Source organism: Stigmatopora nigra, chromosome 7 (assembly GCF_051989575.1).
Source record: "Stigmatopora nigra isolate UIUO_SnigA chromosome 7, RoL_Snig_1.1, whole genome shotgun sequence".
Lineage (NCBI taxonomy): Eukaryota > Metazoa > Chordata > Actinopteri > Syngnathiformes > Syngnathidae > Stigmatopora > Stigmatopora nigra.
The window spans coordinates 11,860,527-11,878,948 of NC_135514.1; the positions used below are offsets into that span (position 1 = coordinate 11,860,527).

Genomic DNA, 18,422 nt, shown 5'->3' on the forward strand with positions numbered 1-18,422 from the left:
GGCAACTCACAAATTGACAAATTTGATAAAAATCCCTTTCTTGAGTTATCATGACATACACAAACTTTTTTGACCTTTGACCCAAAACACCAAACTGAACTTTTTCATAACAAAACCGCCATTCTGTGCTTTTTTTTCCATCATTCTGGTCGTCAGAAGCGCGACTGGCGCCATTGACGACGACGTTCGTCAAATCCGACGAATCTGAGAGAGGAAAACTTCCCCAATTTCCATTTGTGAACGTGATGCGAAAGGAAAAGAGACAAGTGTAACGTGCCTTTTTTGTTCCCCAATTGCACGTGTGTTTTTCTCTAAATGGACTGGCACGACCGCCCCTTGTGCCAGCTTCCTGAGAACCCCCTTCGCCACCCCCCATGGGGTTGTTAATGGAGGCCATTGAGGGGGCAAAGAAAGCCCCCTTTGTGGGCACCCCGTTTGCTCATACACAGTTTTGGGGAGCAAGTGCCAAGAGCGGAGATCCAAAGCGGCAAGAATGGGGGGACGGGGCCGAAAGGGCATGGTGGAGGGTGGTGGTTGGTGGTGGGGGGGCGTCCGGTGGCAGTGGGGGGGCTTTTCATTCAATGTTACAGGTTGTGGCCGTTTTTTTCCACAGAGGACCAAAAATGGAGAAAAAAACAATGTTTCTACATACAGAATATTCAAAAAAATTGCCTCTGCATACAAAGAAAATTCAATTAATACAATTTAAATTAAAAAAAAAACAATTGAACATTCCCTGAAATGTAAATAGGCTTCTTGTATATCATTTTGATATTGGCATCCTAGAGTTGTTTTACTATTGGCTGTCCTACGCGCCGCTGACCTCCCATTGGCTAAGACAGGGGTATATGTAGATAAAATATTTAATTTTTTCTTTGAATGGATTAAAAGAACTGGATTATAAGACCTGAATATTCAGTTTTTATAGATCTAAAACAATGTTTATACAATTTCGTCATACGCTGCTGAGGGTATGATGACTACTAGGCTTTTGTCAAGTCAATGATGACGACAATGCCTATGTCTGATTTTCATTTTTTTTTCATTTTATTTTAGCTTTTTTAAAATATATTTTTAGATTTTACAAAAGTATTTTTGAACTAAAAACGCAGAAAAAAATGGATTAAAAAAATGACAATTATTGATTTAAAAGGGGGAATATAATTAATATTTAATTAATATAAATCCATACTCCTCATTTTAATTTGATCCTAAAACAGAAAGTCGGCACTCATCATTGACTTTCTCAGGGCCGCACAAAATCATGTGGTGGGCCATATTTGGCCCCCGGGCCGCCACTTTGACACCTGTGCACGAGATAATGGAGGTGGGCTAAGAGGAAGCTTTGCCTTTGGATTTTCAATATATGTATTTTTTTTTTGACCAAAGATTGACAAATTATATAAATTGATTGCGGCCTGTATATTCCAACTTGGTCAAAGCCGGGTGGTCATAGGTCATTTTTAGGAATTTAATGATTGAAAATAATCATTATAAAAAGGAAATTGTGCTTAAAATTTTGAAAAGACAAATTGCAAAGGAACTTTGAACTCTTTGACAAGTTGCCAGCCATTTCTTTGGTTTTACTTGAAAAAAGAAATTAAGCAAATGAAGCAAAGCCGTGAAAAAGAAGGAAACGGCGACTAAAAGACACAAAAGAAAGAGAAAACAAACAAACAAAGACGTGAACACACTTTGTACTGATTTAGAAGGTCCGGCAGATGCAAGACGCGGCCGTGCTAAATCTTGGCTAACGCTTTTTGTTGTCACGGTGATGGCGCTCATTTTGCATGTGTTTGCGCCTTTTGTGGGCATTCAGAAGAAAAAAAAACCTCAAAACCGTTACTCGCTTGGTTACTTTTGTTTTTCTGGAATTCGGGACGAACGGCGATAAACGTCCAATCATTTTGGTCACGTGCAGAGCATTTGAATGAATTGAAAATTCAAATTGTTTGCCGAGTTGATGACGAGTAGACGTCTGATGCATTTTAGCTGGGAGAATTGGCATGAACACACCACGGACTTGTGTGGGTTTTCTCCGGGTACTCCCACAGCCTAAAAAGCATGCTTGCTAGGATTGGATTTTTGATTAGCGCAGGATGGGCAAACTACGGCCCGTGGGCCACATTCGGCCCATTAGGCTTTTTAATCCGGCCCGCCAAATAATGTTTTTTTTTCCCCTAAGATGGCGCCGTCACGTAGAAGCCAATGGCAGTAGCTCTGTCCACTCTTATTTGTTTTTTTGTGTTTTACAGCCCCTCTTATCTTTTTTTTAAATGACATTTTAATATTTCTTAAAACATTCATTTTGACTTTACTTTGCACTTTATACTTTTGACTTTAATGATGAGTGATGAGTATGTTAATACTTTAGTCCTTTTTTTCCATTTATGTTTCATATGTACTGTTAACGGATGCACTTTTTTATATGTAACGCATCTTGTGCTGACCCGGCCCATCTATCAAATTTTTAAAGTCAATATGGCCCCCGGGCCGAAAAATTTGCCCACCCCTGGTCTAGCTTGTGCCCTCCACCTGGCGCCTGTAGTTGGCTGGGATGGGCTCCAGCACCCCCGTGACCCTTGTTCGGTTAAGGAGTTCACAAAATGGATGGATGAAAGTTACAAGTGCCAACCTCTACCCTCCTTCAATGGCCAACATTAACTCAAGACAGCCCCCTAGAGGTAATCTCCACCCCCGGACCCCCACCCCGGCCTATCCCCGGCCCCTAATGGCCGACGGCCAGGGCCCGGAAACTCTGGCGTTTGTCATCTGCTCGGCACGCCCGATCAGCTTTCGCTCGACGGCTTCCTAATTAATATGCGGGGCCCCGCCTCCTCCTGCCGCGCCATAAGACAAAAGGCTTTTGATTTCCCTTTTTCGGGGGGTCAAGGCACCTCCTCTTTTAATTACGCTCAAAAGGGAACCTCGTCACCGTACACGAACGTTTGTTCTGTGTGTGTGCGTCCGTTTGTCGCTTCTATGCAAATTGGCGCCCGACGGAGGTTTTTTTGGCAGGGGCCACAATGGACGGTTTGTGCCGGGTAGCCAATAGGAGAGGTTAGGTGGGGTTGTGGGGAGACACCCGCCCCCCAATTCCCATCGCTAGTGGATGTCACCTCTAGAAGAAGAAGAATGGCTATCGATACGCCATCAAACTCTACTGCTTTTGCCCAAAATTGCCCTTTAAATTTCCTTAAAATTCCCTCTAATTTTTCATATGTCTGTTGTAAAGGAACTAATGCAAAATATATTAAAACAGTGTTTTGATGTCACTAGTACAATTTCTGTAAATGTATATATGTATATATGTATACATGTCCATATTCCATGTGTGACTTTTATTTTGAAGGTCAACAACTTAAAAGAAACAGTTGAAATGTGAACAACAGAAGAGTTTTGTTAGTGTAATGTACATCTTAGCACCCCCAAAAGCGACACAATTTATCACGTTTTTTTATAAACAGATGGAATATAATTAATTAAACTGAAAACTATCAGCCAAGACTTGACTATCTTTCACTATTAGGCTACATCTAGGTATACAGACAACCTCCCTGAGCACACCAAGGACCAGTGTGAGCAACATTAAAAGTACTCACTATGGCCACACACCAGTACCAAACCTGGTGGATTTCTACTGCCCATAAATGATCTAGTCATAATAACAGTTCATTATAAATACCGATACATAAAAAGTCTTAATAAATGCACGAATTGAACTTACCTTATTTTTCAGGTCTGTCCTTCCTACATCTCATTTTCATTCAAACAACTGGTAGTCTATCTAGTCCACATTTTTACTTGGAAAAGTCATTACTATACACTTTCACTGCATGTTTTGCCAAAACAGAACTTTTCTAACTCGATAAACAAAAGTTGTCCCCAAATTGGACAGCTTGTTCATCCTATTCCGACAGCCATTCCACATTAAAAGTTGTAAACAGTTCTTTTTTTTTACTCTAGTTTGGGGAGTCATTGTATCATAATCACTTCAGCTGTTTTAACTTTAGCCTCATGTGTAAGGACCGCCTTGATTGGCTGCATAGCATGATTGCATTGTCTCTAATGATTGGCTGGACACCTGTCACTCAATAAAAGCAAAATGATATAGAAAAAAAGTTAAGACTATATATATATATCTAATTGAAATCAGGAGAGCAAAAAAGTCACTGCAACCCCACACACGGCCATCTTGGATTTCTTGGAGTTCCGCATTTTAGCATGAAATCGAATAACAATTTGATGAAATCTATTTTTTTAGAGGCCACATTTTTCATTTACTACAAACTTGCCAGTTTCAACAGAATGGACGTCTATGAGCGTCCAGGCCCCCCCTAGTGGTCACCTCTTCCGACCTCCGTCTTTTTAAGGCCCCTCGCGTGCCCCCCGATGGCGCACGCTTGCCCGCCAGAGGAAATCTGGCCCCTGGCTCGAGGAGGTTGAAGAGTGAATGGCGACTCCCTCCCCCCCAGGAGGGGGTCATCGCTCCTTTGTGTCGGCGGTGTCCGGCGCCCCCGGGGTCTTTCATAAGCGCTATGTAATGGCAGCCTTTGTTGGTTTTTCCCGGACTAACGACTCCGCCGGGAGTCCTCGTTAGCGCGACGGATGAGGGGCCTCGCTTGAACGCGATCGGTCATTCACACGACCAGTCACTGTCGTCAGATCTGGTGTGGTCCTCAATTGTGGGGCGGGGGGTGTTTGCTGGTTCCGTGATGTGTCTTCTGAGGGTCAGTTTCAGAATTCTATGTCACCATTTTGATGATCTGGTCAGAATTCTGAGTTATTTTTTAAATTTGAGGTCACAATACTGACTTTAAAATCCAAATTCTGAGATTAAAGTCAGAAATCGGCACTTTTGTCAAAACCCTTTAGACACGACTGGTCTTTTTTGGGTGTTTTTTTGTGTTTTTTTGCACGTACTGAAGCACTTTGGAGTGCGGCAGCACGCCACAAGCAAATTGCCTTGAGTCAAGTGGCAGAAAAGCTCTCCATCTGAACAACTTCCTGCGTTTAGTAGAGCGGGGGCCCCCCTCCTCCCGCTACGGCGCCAGGACACGGGGATCCTCCGCCGATGAGTCGCTTTTGTTCCGGGAACAATCAGAGAGGGCGCTGGAAAAAGGTCAATCGGAAATGAGCAAATGGGGAAAAAAGTTAGAGATGTCCCAGATTTGAAATCGGGCCCAATCACGTCCCTTTTCCTTGCATGTTCCCCTGATTTAAACCCAATGGAGAACACTTGGAAGGGAATTGAATAAAATGGCCCCAACTCAAAGTTTATTTGAACAAAAATAATACAAAATTGTGGTTAAAAGCCACAATCTAGAAAACAAACGGGACAAAGAAAAGAAAATGTTAAGGCCAATCCAAAATAGTTGTACAAGTTTAAGAAGAAAAAGAAAATAACAATGACAGGAATGGTACAAAAATTGGAAAGAAAATTAGCCGCTCTTAAGAAAGTTACTTGTTCTTTGGTTTGGAAATTGTGGAGGCATCCATCACTTCCCACGCAGACGTGCAGCACGGTGCCACCTACAGGTGGAAGACTAATAATGCTCGGGTTCATCTTGTCCTTTTGGAGAAGAAATGTCCTTTTGACACGCAGAGGGCCGCAAGCATGACTGCATATTTTTTTACATGTATGTGTGCGTGTGTGCTCGTGTGAGTGTGCGTGTGTTTAACCATTGAGCTTCTCGGTTTCCGCGGAAACGACTGTGGTCAGCTGGTCATCGTGCCCCTCATCGGCCCCAGGAACCTACAAAAATACATCAAAAAGAATAAAAATACACAAAAATACGTTTTTTTCAGATTACACTAGACGTGTATGTATTGTTATATTAAGTATCATAATTATTATTGTATTATTGTTATTACTGGATTAATTTATTGTAAAAATACTATGCTACAGCATATTGAGTAATAGTAAATAAGCTTGAATTGTTGAGTAGAATTAATGTAATCACTGAATTAAATTCTAAAATATAAAAAGATCATGTAAAAAAGCCATAATATTAAAATCACTTATCTGTTAATAAAATATAAAATTACAAGGGCATATTGGAGCACAAAAAGACAAAAAGGCCCACTCCAAAACCAAATGATTTAAAACATGACGTCATAACGTGATACCTCGAAAACCGAAGGACTGCAATGTCGCCACCTGGTGGCTACTTATGGATGCCTCTGACAAGCGTCTGTTTAATCAAATGCTGCTATCTTGTGGTAATAAAGGTAACGGTCAATTTGAGGATTTCAGTCCTTTTTTTCCCATTTTAGTCAGCCAAATTCCTACTACTAGTTAATTAACTAGTTAAGTAGTGAGGTAAGTTTATCTTGCACTAACCTCCCAGAAGATGCTGTCCTCATAGCAGACGGTGTCGGGGGGAGCTCCAAAGATGGGCAACTTCATGATGAAGCCTGCAATGGAGATTTTCACCATTGTTACAATGACATCATCATACCTCCACTCTTCATCCAATCATGTGCTTCGTTATAAAAATCAGAATTGAAAAACATACCGACGATGAGCCCCCCAAGAATGGCCATTCCGAGGGTGACGGCCAAGGAAATGGCTTGCCGGATACCCTGGAAGGACGCTTCCACGTCGCCGCTGGCCACATCCGGGAAGACGTCGGCCATGCTGGATGAGGCAAACGCAAGACAATTTCAATTCCTCATCTCCGCCTGAACTCGACTCGCCCGTCACCTCACCCGTCTCCGTAGACTTCGGAGGACGCCAGGGCGGCGGTGACGGCCCCCACGATGGCGCCCAACACGCCAGGCATCCCGTGGAGGTTGTGGACACCACACGTGTCTTGGATTTTCAGCTTCTCCTCCAGGATTGGCTAAACACAAACGATATGTCAAGTAAATAAGACGCCACGGAGGGACGGCATGGGCGGTCTGTTACCGAGAGGTACTTGAAACCCAAGACGGAGATGATCCCAGCCAGGAAGCCCACGATCATGGAGCCATAGGGCGTTAGCATCATTTCACCCGCTGTCCCGGCTGCCACGCCTCCCGCCAATGCCGCGTTTTGGATGTGCACCTGTGGACACAAACGTCGTCGTTAGTATCGGTAATGGAACCCAAAAGTGGACACGGTGGTGACGTTAACTGAATCTGAAACTAGCTTAATTATGCCATGAGATAGTTTTCCTTTATGAGATGCCTTGGCCCCACCCACCAAAAAAAATGATCCAATGATAAGTTAACACCCAAAAGGAACAGCAAATTTGAGAACTTGCACTTGTGCGCCCTACAAATAGATTGCGCCTTGTGTAGTTGCCCGCATTACCCATAGCAAAAACTAGTTAGTAAACACATACGAAAACATCACGTTGTTCTCGAAACTTCCCCAAAAGCAGCGAGATTATGTCAAAATGGAAACCGGTCTAGCCCAACTTGGCATTTTCTATCGGCGCCACGCCGCCTTACCATGTCCAGCTTCCCGTCGTGAGCGGTGAGCGCCGACATGCCGTAGGTGGCTAGCGTGCAGGCGGCTAACGAGTAGTAGGTGTTCAAGGCGGTGCGGTGCTGGTCATCGCCGTGTGCTGTGACGGCCGAGTTGAAGCTGGGCCAGAACATCCACAGGTAGATTGTGCCTATGGGAAACGGCGTCGAATTATTAAGTGGTCAGAATTAATCCGATTTATGTTAAAAATAATAATAATAATGATTTTACCGATCATGGCAAAGAGGTCCGAGTGGTAAACCGAGCTGTTGCGATGTTTGCTCTTATCCAAGTTGGGTCGGTAGAGAACCCGGGCCACGATGAGGCCAAAGTAGGCCCCGAAGGTATGGATGGTCATAGAGCCGCCAGCGTCCTTGGCCTGGAAAGAGAAATAACGTTTTTGAAAGCGTCTTATCGTGGCCTCCAAACGGACAAACTCACTTACCCCCAAAGCGGAAAGAAGGATGAATTCATTGACGGCAAAGAGAGTGACTTCGAATAGCGCCATCACTAGGAGTTGGATGGGACTGGTTTTTCCCAGGACTGCCCCGAAGGAGATTAAGACGGAGCCGGTGCAGAAGTCGGCATTGATCATGCTGTAATGCAAAAAATGTTTAAAATAAATGCCATTGAAAATCAGTATAAAAAAAGGCAGTAGGAAAAATAACATAGAACTTTAAATACAAAAAAACCCAAAATAAAATGAGAAAAATGAAGGAAAATAATATTTATGCACAAATAAATACAAGCAATAAATAAATGAATAGAAATTGTTTTTGGGCTCACCTTTCGACTCCAATGTGTATTTTCCCTCCGTGCATCCCATGGAAGAATCCTTGCATGAGAGTAGCCCACTGTAGTGCAAAGGCGGCGATCAGGAAGTTGAAGCCCACACTGCTGAAGCCATAGCGCTGCAGGAAAGTCATCAGAAAGCCGAAACCGATGAAGATCATCACGTGGACGTCCTGGAAGCCTGGACACAAAGTGGCGTTCCACAAGGCTCAATACTTTGCCCACTGATAAAAACATTTTTAAAAATTCTAAAGAATTTAAAAAAAAAATCTCATCACTGTGTAAACAAGAATAATAATTCCACAAAAAACAATACAATAAAAAATATTTTTGCTTATTTAATATCTTTTTTTAGATAAATAAAAAAAACTAAATAATTGAAAAAAAACAAATATATATCTATACAGTAATCCCTCAAATTTCCCGGCTTCACGACATCGCAGATTTTTTCTGGGGGATTTCTTTTTTTTTTTTTTTTTAATGGTGGGACTTGTGGTCCAAAAAACAATAGACATGAATAAAAAATTTAAAAAATCATAAAAGCAGGACCAAAGCCAGAGTAAAAAGTGACAGTTGACCATCTTGACCCGCATGCTTACTCGCACAGAAATCGAGAAAATGCTGAACAACAACAGGCCTTTTGTTTTCGCGTGACGGAGAGGGCGCCGTCTTATCTGCGGCGATGCAATCGCGCCGTAACTGACCAAAAAAAAGCGCCGCCGCCGAGCAAATGTGTCACCGTGGCGTTATCTAATCTACGAGTGTAGGACACAAAGTCGTAAATTGCACGCTACCAGTCAAAATATGTTGGAGTGAGAGACTGAAAAAGAGGAAAATAAGCCAAAAAAATGAGAAACAAAGACAGTGGTGGTCTGCAAAGATTCCTGAAAATGAATCATAGTTTGAGAAGTGTCAAGTACAGTGATCCCTCGAATATTGTGGGTAATATAGACCAGACATGGCCATGATAATTGAAAAATCATAAAGTAGGGTCAAAGGGCTGTTAGTACTACCGTTTGTTATTGTTTTTTGGTGTTGAGTCCAAGTAGGCTTTTGCTTAGAAGTTTCAGTGTGGATATTCACATTTTTATGAACAAAAAAATGTATTGGGGAATAAATAATGGCCAAAAAAATTGCAAGGAAGTGAATTTGCGATAATTGGAGGGAAAATATGCTGCAAATAAGTTTGAAAAAGGATTGTAGTAGAGTAAAAAGTACAATAAACTTATGTGGCGTGTGTACATAACCTGAAAATGAAGCAATAAGTGAAAAAAGTGTCTGAAAATGAAGCACAAAGGGAAAGAAGTGACTGAAAATGAAGCATAAAGGGAAAAAAGTGACTGAAAATGAAGCACAAAGTGAAAAAAGTGGCTGAAAATGAAGCATAGCGTGAAAAAAGCGACTGAAAATAAGTTGTGTTACAGAATATATTTTTTAAAAAGACATTTTTTGTACAGAAAGCCTGAAAATGAAGTACATTGTGAACTAAGGGTAACAAAAGCAAAAGGTAAAAAATCAGAAATCGAAAAAAAGGGGGTTTGTGAAGTGATAAATAAGAAGTAAAAGATACACTGTAATGCTAAAAAAGAAGTACAAACTGAAAGAACGCAAACAAACGGGTGTTGTGCATTCCCCATCTGAAAAAGATGAAAGAAGTCACAAAAAAGAAGAGTTGCATACTACACAAAATATGAAAACGTATATGGATGGGGGTGAAAGTCAAGCGTGCGACTTGCAGATGAAGAGTTTAGACAAGAGTAACAAAAGCATTTGTCTCTGGGGAATTCTCGTCATTCTCGCCCGCAGGAAAGTCAGAAAAACGACAAGCGCTCACTCGCTCGTCACTTGGAGGGAGTGGCGGGTCGTCTATGGGTCACTTGCTGCTCGCACATCACATGACTTACAGCTTTTTTTCAGACTCAAAGTCACACTTCCCCTAATTGACATGTTTTTGGAATGTGGGAGTAAACCAGAGTACCCAGAGAAAACCCACAAAGAGTACATGCAAACTCCTCATAGATGGGCATGACCTGGATTTGAACCCAGGACTCTGGAGCTGTGAGGCGGACGCGCTAACCACTAGCCCCACCGGACCACCTCAAAAATAAATAAATTAATTTTAACAACCCCATCTTTTTCCACCCGATTTTGCTCTTCTGAAAATGATGAGTTTAGGTCAAAGATGGGATGGAGGACGACGCCCCTAATTGTTATGCTCCTCCATTATTTTTTTTAGATGTTTTTAAAGACGTTATGTTTATTTGGAGAGGAATTGGGTAATCACATTTAATTGGAAATAAACCAATTTGACAGTGCCAAACAGCGAGTTAATACTTAAAAAAAAATCCAACGACATTCTAATAACCCAATTTCTATCTTCTAAAAGTAAGGTGATCGTCCCCAATGTCCAATCAGGTGATCCTAATGAGGACGTTTCCACCAATAGCCGAACTAACAATGGCGCATCTATTTTCAAGAGTGACGAAAATAAACTTTGACGAGACTGGGAAAGCCTCCAACTGGACAATTAGACAACTTTTCCGAAGGGGAAACTCACTGGGATAGCGGTAGTAGAAGTCGTTATCATAGTCCGAGCTGTTGTGCTTTCTCTGGTGCTCGTGCCACTTCCTGGCGTCCACTTCATCGTCGTATTGGACCAGCACGCCGAAGAGGATGATGAGGATGATCTGCAGGATAAAGCAGACGATGGGCAGCTTGAGCCGCATATTGGTGGAGGCCTCCGTCATCTTCGCCCAGAGAAAATAGAGCCGTCAGCTTCTCATTCATCTGCCTTTTTAACCCCCCACGCCTTCCTCTGACAAGCAGGCGGGGGCACTTTTAGCCACGCCTCCTTGCTCCAGGTAAAGGCCTCAGGTAAGGCAATATATTACTTTGGTTACTGCATTTACATAAGGCATGTAGGACGTTTATTTAGTTGCGTTTATGTTGAATATTAATCTTAAATTTGGGAAAAAGGGCTGGAAATATAAATCAATTGTTGAATGGAGCGAAAGTAAAGACTTTTAAAATTTAAATGAATAAAAAAAATGTATTTATGTTGATATAATAAGGCTTAAAAAAGAGAAAATTGGCAGTGGTAGGATTCTATAGGCGTGTCCATGGCGACTGTCAATCATACAACATGTCATATTTTGCTACCCATCAGAAATGGAAGCTTTTAAAATGGAATAAATAGAAAGCAGGGGTTTTTTTTCTGGAGCTTTTCCCAGCCACCATCTCAACCTCATAACTTAATTTAGCATATAATTAGCTTAGCATGCATGTTTTGGGATGTGGGAAAAAACTGGAGTACCTGGAGGAAAGCCACACGAGCCCAGGGAAACCATGCAAACTCCAGTAAAGTCCAAATCTGGAATTTGAACCCTCCATCTCAGAATCTTGAAGCTAACGCGCTAACCACTTGTCCACTGGGGCCAGCCCTATAAGAAAACAGTTGTAGAAAATTTGTCAGAAAAATTCGCAAAAACGATAAACATGGTTATTAGAAGACGCTTTGGTAATTAAATCTGACAGGACATTATTCTTTCTGTTAGATTTTGTCAAGGTTGTGATGGAGGAATTTGGGTGGAAAAAAAGGAACAAAATGTCTTGAAGCACCTATACAGTAAATTCATGTTTTTTTTTTTGTCCCCTCAAACGGCAGAAATTTGATAAGAGATGTCAATCACCCTCATATCGGCCTCTTCATCTCCCCCCAGAGGCTAAAGGAGGAATGTTGTTATGATTGGTCGGAATGTCAACTATTACCCGAAGAAAGAAAAGCACCTGAAGTACGCCTGAACCTGCTCAGCCAATCAGAGGCCTCCATGAAAACAATTCATGAAAAGAGACACCAAGTTTTCCTGAAGCGTTTGAGATGAAAAGCAATAAAAATAACAATAAAAAAGTCTATACACTCTTGTTTCTTCAAACTGCAGCATTTTATCAACTACAATTTTAAACTTTATTCTTTACTTTTTACTAATAGTGTTTCTATTAAAGAGAAAATTAATTATTATTTAATGCCCCTCCCTTTTTTGATAAAAAAATGTAAATAAATGAACAAATTAAGAATAAAACTGAATATTTTCCCATATGAGGCTCACAAAATCATGTGTCACCTTTGACACCTGTGCACAAAAGTGTTTTTAAAACTGCCCGGCAACAAGGATCTTTTAGCCAATGAGGTACAAGCCATGGGAAAAAAATGGCTGTTTGACACACAATGTCATTTAAATCACCAGATTGTTATTTTTTTCTAATCCCTATTTAAAAGCTGTGTTTTTGACACGTTTGCCGCAAAATGAAGGCACGTCGCTTCCAAACGCCTGGCGTCGGTCTTGTGATGACACACAAATACACACATGGTACATTCCTGTCGCACATGACCGATCATACCTGTAGATAAGTCAACGTAGTAGCTCTAATACTTTGATAATAGTCGTTAACAATTACGCACGGTAGCTTTGCGCTACATTAAATCGTTTTTTAAGGTTGGCAGATCCTCATCATTTCTTGGAATAAAGTTTCTGCGAAAAAGTTCTCAATTTAAACAAAGTAAACATGCGTTTTCCTCAAGTTCCAGCTAGCGGTTATCGGTGCATCAGCACCGGGGGGGACGGCTTCGGGGCGTCGGTGCTGATAACACAATCAGAGGGATCGGATGATGGTTTAAAAAAAATGACAAACGATAAAAGCAGGTTTAAACCTGCCTGTCGTGTTTCTATGGAAGAACACAAGAACGAAATAGTGCTTTAATGGCGCTAAAGCAAAGATGGGGAACAGGTGGAGTCTTCTTATTATGTATATAATACAAAAACATGTCTACATTTTCGATTAAAGTTATTATTTGCTCAATACTTTTTTGATTTTTGCCATTACATTTAAATCAGTAAAGAATTTTTCAAACCACGAGCGACGCAGGGAGTGCTAGAGTCTATCCCAGCCAAATATGGGGGTGCTAGGACGTTTGGTCGCCAGTCTGTTGGTCCCTTTTGGTCGCCGGTCAAATGGTGACAGAGTTTGCTGTTGAAACCAGCTCTCAAAATTATATTCATGAGAGAGAGAGTTTAATATCTAAGTACTGTTTAATATCTAAGTACTGTTTAATATCTTAGTACTATTTAATATCTAAGTACTGTTTAATATCTAAGTACTGTTTAATATCTAAGTACTGTTTAATATCTTAGTACTATTTAATATCTAAGTACTGTTTAATATCTAAGTACTGTTTAATATCTAAGTACTGTTTAATATCTAAGTACTGTTTAATATCTAAGTACTGTTTAATATCTAAGTACTGTTTAATATCTAAGTACATTTGACCGGCGACCTAAAGACCGGAGACCAAAAGACCTGCGACCAAACGTCCCGTCCAGACTATGGGCACCAGGCTAGGCAAATTTTTCTTAAGAAAATGATGAGGAAAGAAGGCCATAAAATCCCACGCTCGCTTTCAACCATTGAATGAGGGTCTATTTCCCAATTGTCGAGGGGCTTTTAGTGTGCTGTCCCGTGTTTCAGGTATGTCAAAACAAGCAGAGGGTCCGCATGTAGCGGCAAGAAACCCATAAAGGGCGTCAAGTACTCAGACAGGTGAGCGCCCTCAAGCTGTCGGCAGCACTTTGACAGGTGGAAATGGGGCTACCCTAGAAAGAATGTTTGACTTATTAGCCATCACGGCGGTGCATACTTTTGGCGCTCCAACGGCGGCGTGACCCCGACGCTCGTCACGCCTGTCGTCAGGGCGGTCACGCTGCACTGCCATCCGGTGGGCGGGGCCAATGCCTCTTCATCTCGGCGATTTTGGCATGAAGGACACAAAAAGAAGGAAATATTAATATTTTCTCATTTATTTTTTTACATGTTACTATTTCTAATGGTGTGTATCGCATTGATTTCCTTAGAAGAAAAAATATATATTTATAAATAGTATTCAATTTGACATCAAGGGGTTAAAAATTTCAATTTAGTGGTGAATGTTTTATCTATTTATATATTACTTGATTTAAATAGGAGGAAAAAACTAAAAAATAATACTCAATTTGACTTAAAGGGCTTAAAAGTTTCAAAATAGGTTATTTTATCTACTTGATTCAATTAGGGGGGAAAAGAAAAAATAGATATAAATAATATTCAATTTGACATTAGGGCTTCAAATTTTCAAAATAGGAATTAATATTTTATCTACTTATTACTTGATTTAATTATGGAGAAAAAGAAAAAAATAACAAATAAACATGACATTAGGGCTTAAAATTCAAAAGAAGAAAGAATATTTTATCTACTTATATATTACTTGAATTAAATTTTAAATTGGGGGAAAAGGGGAAAACAATAAATATTCTCTCAATTATCTAATTTAACATGAATTCTAATTTTTTTAAAATTGAGTCACAGTAGCAAGTAGCAACTCTTACGACATCCCTATGAAAATGTTTACCTTTAAACATGGAAGAACCATAACGGAAAAATCCATAAACACACCGCAAGGGAGGGGGTAAAAAAAAACAAAAACAACGGCTTATAGTCCCAAAAATACGTTCAATAGGAAACAGCCGGATGTTTTTGAGGTGAATACTAATTGGAGTCCGAGAAAGAGGTTCATTGATAAAGAAAACAATGGTTAAGCCACACAAAAAAAACACTTCTATTTCATCTTGTGTCCACCTCAGCTATGTGTTTGTGCGCGTACACAATCAAAATGTCACAATGGTGGCCTTGTGTCGCCGGGCCAACGCGGTTTCCTCTCGCCCAGCGGCCATTAACATTCATGAATGGCAGCTTCAGTTCTAGTTGCCAAAGACTGGGACGCGCTAATACACGCACAAACACACACACACACACACACACACAAGATGACTTGTTGTCCACCTGTGGCAATAAACCATAGCCTGCTACGACATGGACACTAACGTCGCCATTGTGTGTAGAAAACAGTAAATACTGCACTTAGTTGACCACTAATAGTCAGATTTATGCGTCAAAACGAGGAAATTCAGCTTCGAAGGGGCTCCAAATAAACCGGATTGAAAGTGATTTGGGTCCAGGCTCTGAGAAAGCAAAGCAGCCCAGATATAAACATAAAATGTCATCCTTATTACATTCTATGTTTGCTTAAACTACAATCGAGTCTTAGACAAGATAGAGGTCTCCAAAACTGGATTTAGAAGTGAATCTGTTCTTCCGTGTTCACACTACCAAAGAGTATCAACAGGTAATAACGATCAAAATCCTACCCAAGAAGGTTTTTGACAGAAACTTGAGTTGGACTGGCGTATGACAAGACAAGAGTCATTAACATCTGGGGCGCTGCAGAGGACAACAATAGCTCACGCTTGACCACGTGATCAAAATGAGGAGAGAAAGCGAGAGACGAACAGGGCGAGTCCGAGGACAACCATCCTGGATGAAAGCTGGGACTTGGACCGCCAAGCCAGTAAAGAAAATACAAAATTACACTAAAGAGTGGCCTTTTTCTCAAGACTCGCCGTCTTTGGGGTAAGACTGCTGCTATTGTAGTCCGTTAACCTAAAAGTGTTGACTCTATACTTTCATGAGAAAATCTGTTTCTAGCTTTTTTTAAATTCTTTGCTAGTTGCTAGTCGTTTTGGTTTCTGAAAAACACAGTTTCCGGAGAAAATCAAGAAAAACTTTGAGCCATCATGGATGAAACTGGATAATTACTACAACTAAAGCCAACATCTACACCATGTAAGATATCTTCAGGTATTTAACTCTTCTTCTGTGTCTGTATTCTCACCCTATTGCTACTGTGACATTTCCCAAACACAACATGAATAAAGCTATCTGATCTAATGGTACAATTTATCCCAAAATGTTACCTTTGTGCATTTAAAGGTAAGTTAAAGGAGCGCCACATGGCTTTTCCAGCAACCATGAGTGTTCTTTTGCTCCTCCTTGTGGGCCTCATATTTTGCACCACGGCTCTTATCTCAGGTACACTTGCTTTCAGACCAATCAGCTTTGAGTATTAGCCATCCATCAAACCAAACCACCATTTCACTCCCTTCTAATTCCCACTCAACAGCCAACGACATCCCAAGTCCAAGCAAGCGCCCCTCCGGGCTCAAGTACCTCCTGAACCCGCCCGTTTACGCCGAGATCGTCGGCCGCCGCGGCGAGAGCGCCACCTTGCCGTGCATCCTGAAAACCCAGCCCGAGGACTACAAAGTCAAGTGGACTAAACTGGAAAGGGGTCCCCCGGGCCCGGAGAATATCGTGATGATTTCTGACGCCAGTGCCTTTAAGCGGCATGGCCGGCTGGGACCCCGCGCCAGCCCACGGCGGGCTCACGACTTGGACGCCTCCCTACAGCTCGAAGCGCTTGAACTGGGAGACGGCGGGCGGTACCGGTGCGAGCTCATCGACGATCTGGAGGACGAGAGTGTGACGGTCACGCTGAGGATTGAAGGTAACCGATCGGGGGTGCCGATGGGTTGACCGACTCAGGTGTATTTTTTTTTTACTTCTCAGGGGTAGTTTTCCCCTATCAAAGCCCAAAGGGCCGCTACGCCATGACGTTTCCTGAGGCCGAGTTGGCGTGCAAAGAGCAAGATGGCATGCTGGCGTCCTACGAGCAACTATACCGAGGTACTGTATAGCAAGGTGGCTGACAAGAGAGGATGAATTAGGATCTAATTGCATGATGGGGCCTGTTCTTTCCATTTTGAGTGTATTTGTGTCCAAAGTACTTTTAAGTTGTGAAATGGTGATGAATTTAGCCCGTCATGTGCGCTAGCTTGGACGGAGGGTCTGGACTGGTGCAAAGCAGGCTGGCTGCGAGATGGAAGTGTGCGCTACCCCATTATAAACCCCCGGCCCGCCTGCGGAGCGACAACGCGGCCCGGGATTCGGACCTACTCACCCAAAGACAAGAAGAAAGACCGTTTCGATGCATTCTGCTTCACTTCTTTGACCCCAGGTGAGATCTGGTGACTTAATAGAGAAACATCTTTAAAATAAATAAATGTAGTACCTGAACAAGTTCTAAGTTAATGTTATATACTCGTTTTGCTAGATTTTGTCAATTTATATATATATATATACATATGTATATATATGTATATATTTGTGTATGTGTATATATGTATACATGTGTATATATGTGTGTAAATATATATGTATACATATGTATACATGTGTATATATGTATACATATGTATATATATGTATATATGTATACATATGTATACATGTGTATATATGTATACATATGTACATATGTTTTTGAGTGTCAATATGTATATATATACATATTGACACTCAAAAACATATATACATATGTACATATGTATACATATATATACACATATATACACATGCACATATATATACATATATATACATATGTATATATATACACATATTGACACTCAAAAACAATTTTGCCTGTTTTATTTAATAATATAAATAAAGATAATACTTGCATTGCTGAAGAATGTCTTTGGCAGGTTCCGTTTTCTACATCCATGGCGCGTTCTCCTTCGAGGATGCAGGGGGCGCGTGTGCCCGACGTTCGGCCTCGCTGGCGCTGGTGGGCCACTTGTACGCCGCCTGGCGCTTCCAAGGCTACGACCGTTGCGATGGTGGTTGGCTGAGGGACGGCAGCGTGCGCTTCCCCGTCAGCACGCCCAGAGACCACTGTGGCGGCGGCATCCCTACGCCGGGGGTGCGCTCCTTCGGGTTTCCCAATAAGACGTCGCATATCTATGGAGCTTATTGCTACAGGTAGTCTCAAAAAAGTGGTTGATTCAAAATATATAGGGTGACTGCAAAAAAAGGACATTTTGAAGCGGGCATTGGCAGACATGAGCAAGCGTCAACATTGAAAGATGGCAAATTTGAGTGAGTAAAAACTAGGGTATTTTTGTTTTTGACAATTTTACATTTTTGATTCCTAGCTGAGGGGCATTTTGAACAAATAAAAATTCCACCATTGTAAATGGCATGTTTTAAAGGTTTCATTCAATCTTGGTTTTTTTTTGGATAGTTAAAAAGTTCCTCTTTTTGGGGTGACACTTTACGATGATCCTTGTATTTTCAAAAAAAATGGTGTATCTTATGGATTTACTGTGATAATAAAGCCAGTAAGCATTCACATTACCAAGACTCTTGTGATAATTACTCAAGTCATTGACGTTAATAAGAAAAAGCA

At 41.3% G+C, this 18,422-nt stretch overlaps 2 protein-coding genes across 2 annotated transcripts; one reads left to right on the forward strand and one right to left on the reverse strand.

Annotated features, from left to right (window-relative positions):
- Positions 1-5,255: 5,255 nt before the first annotated feature.
- Positions 5,256-11,023, reverse strand: rhbg (Rh family B glycoprotein). The gene is made up of 11 exons (XM_077720291.1): positions 10,803-11,023; positions 8,240-8,426; positions 7,899-8,049; positions 7,685-7,832; positions 7,438-7,604; positions 6,911-7,048; positions 6,712-6,845; positions 6,519-6,640; positions 6,344-6,417; positions 5,683-5,755; positions 5,256-5,572 (listed from the first exon to the last, which is right to left on the reverse strand). Exons 1-11 carry the CDS (start codon positions 10,990-10,992, stop codon positions 5,547-5,549), a joined length of 1,410 nt encoding a protein of 469 aa, XP_077576417.1. The 5' UTR covers positions 10,993-11,023; the 3' UTR covers positions 5,256-5,546.
- Positions 11,024-15,568: 4,545 nt separating this feature from the next.
- Positions 15,569-18,346, forward strand: hapln2 (hyaluronan and proteoglycan link protein 2). The gene is made up of 6 exons (XM_077720293.1): positions 15,569-15,973; positions 16,106-16,204; positions 16,296-16,679; positions 16,742-16,858; positions 17,007-17,189; positions 17,719-18,346. Exons 2-6 carry the CDS (start codon positions 16,126-16,128, stop codon positions 17,997-17,999), a joined length of 1,044 nt encoding a protein of 347 aa, XP_077576419.1. The 5' UTR covers positions 15,569-15,973; positions 16,106-16,125; the 3' UTR covers positions 18,000-18,346.
- The last annotated feature ends 76 nt before the right edge of the window (positions 18,347-18,422 follow it).

What these genes read in the sequence shown, in the direction of transcription:
- rhbg (XM_077720291.1), bottom strand. Translation starts at nt 10,992, where the DNA reads ATGACGGAGGCCTCCACCAATATGCGGCTCAAGCTGCCCATCGTCTGC. An exon ending in ATACACATTGGAGTCGAAAG is followed by an intron (nt 8,050 to 8,239) that starts GTGAGCCCAAAA and finishes TTTGCATTACAG; the next exon opens with CATGATCAATGCCGACTTCT. An exon ending in TCCGAAGTCTACGGAGACGG is followed by an intron (nt 6,641 to 6,711) that starts GTGAGGTGACGG and finishes TGCCTCATCCAG; the next exon opens with CATGGCCGACGTCTTCCCGG.
- hapln2 (XM_077720293.1), top strand. Translation starts at nt 16,126, where the DNA reads ATGGCTTTTCCAGCAACCATGAGTGTTCTTTTGCTCCTCCTTGTGGGC. An exon ending in CACCACGGCTCTTATCTCAG is followed by an intron (nt 16,205 to 16,295) that starts GTACACTTGCTT and finishes CCCACTCAACAG; the next exon opens with CCAACGACATCCCAAGTCCA. An exon ending in GGTCACGCTGAGGATTGAAG is followed by an intron (nt 16,680 to 16,741) that starts GTAACCGATCGG and finishes TTTACTTCTCAG; the next exon opens with GGGTAGTTTTCCCCTATCAA.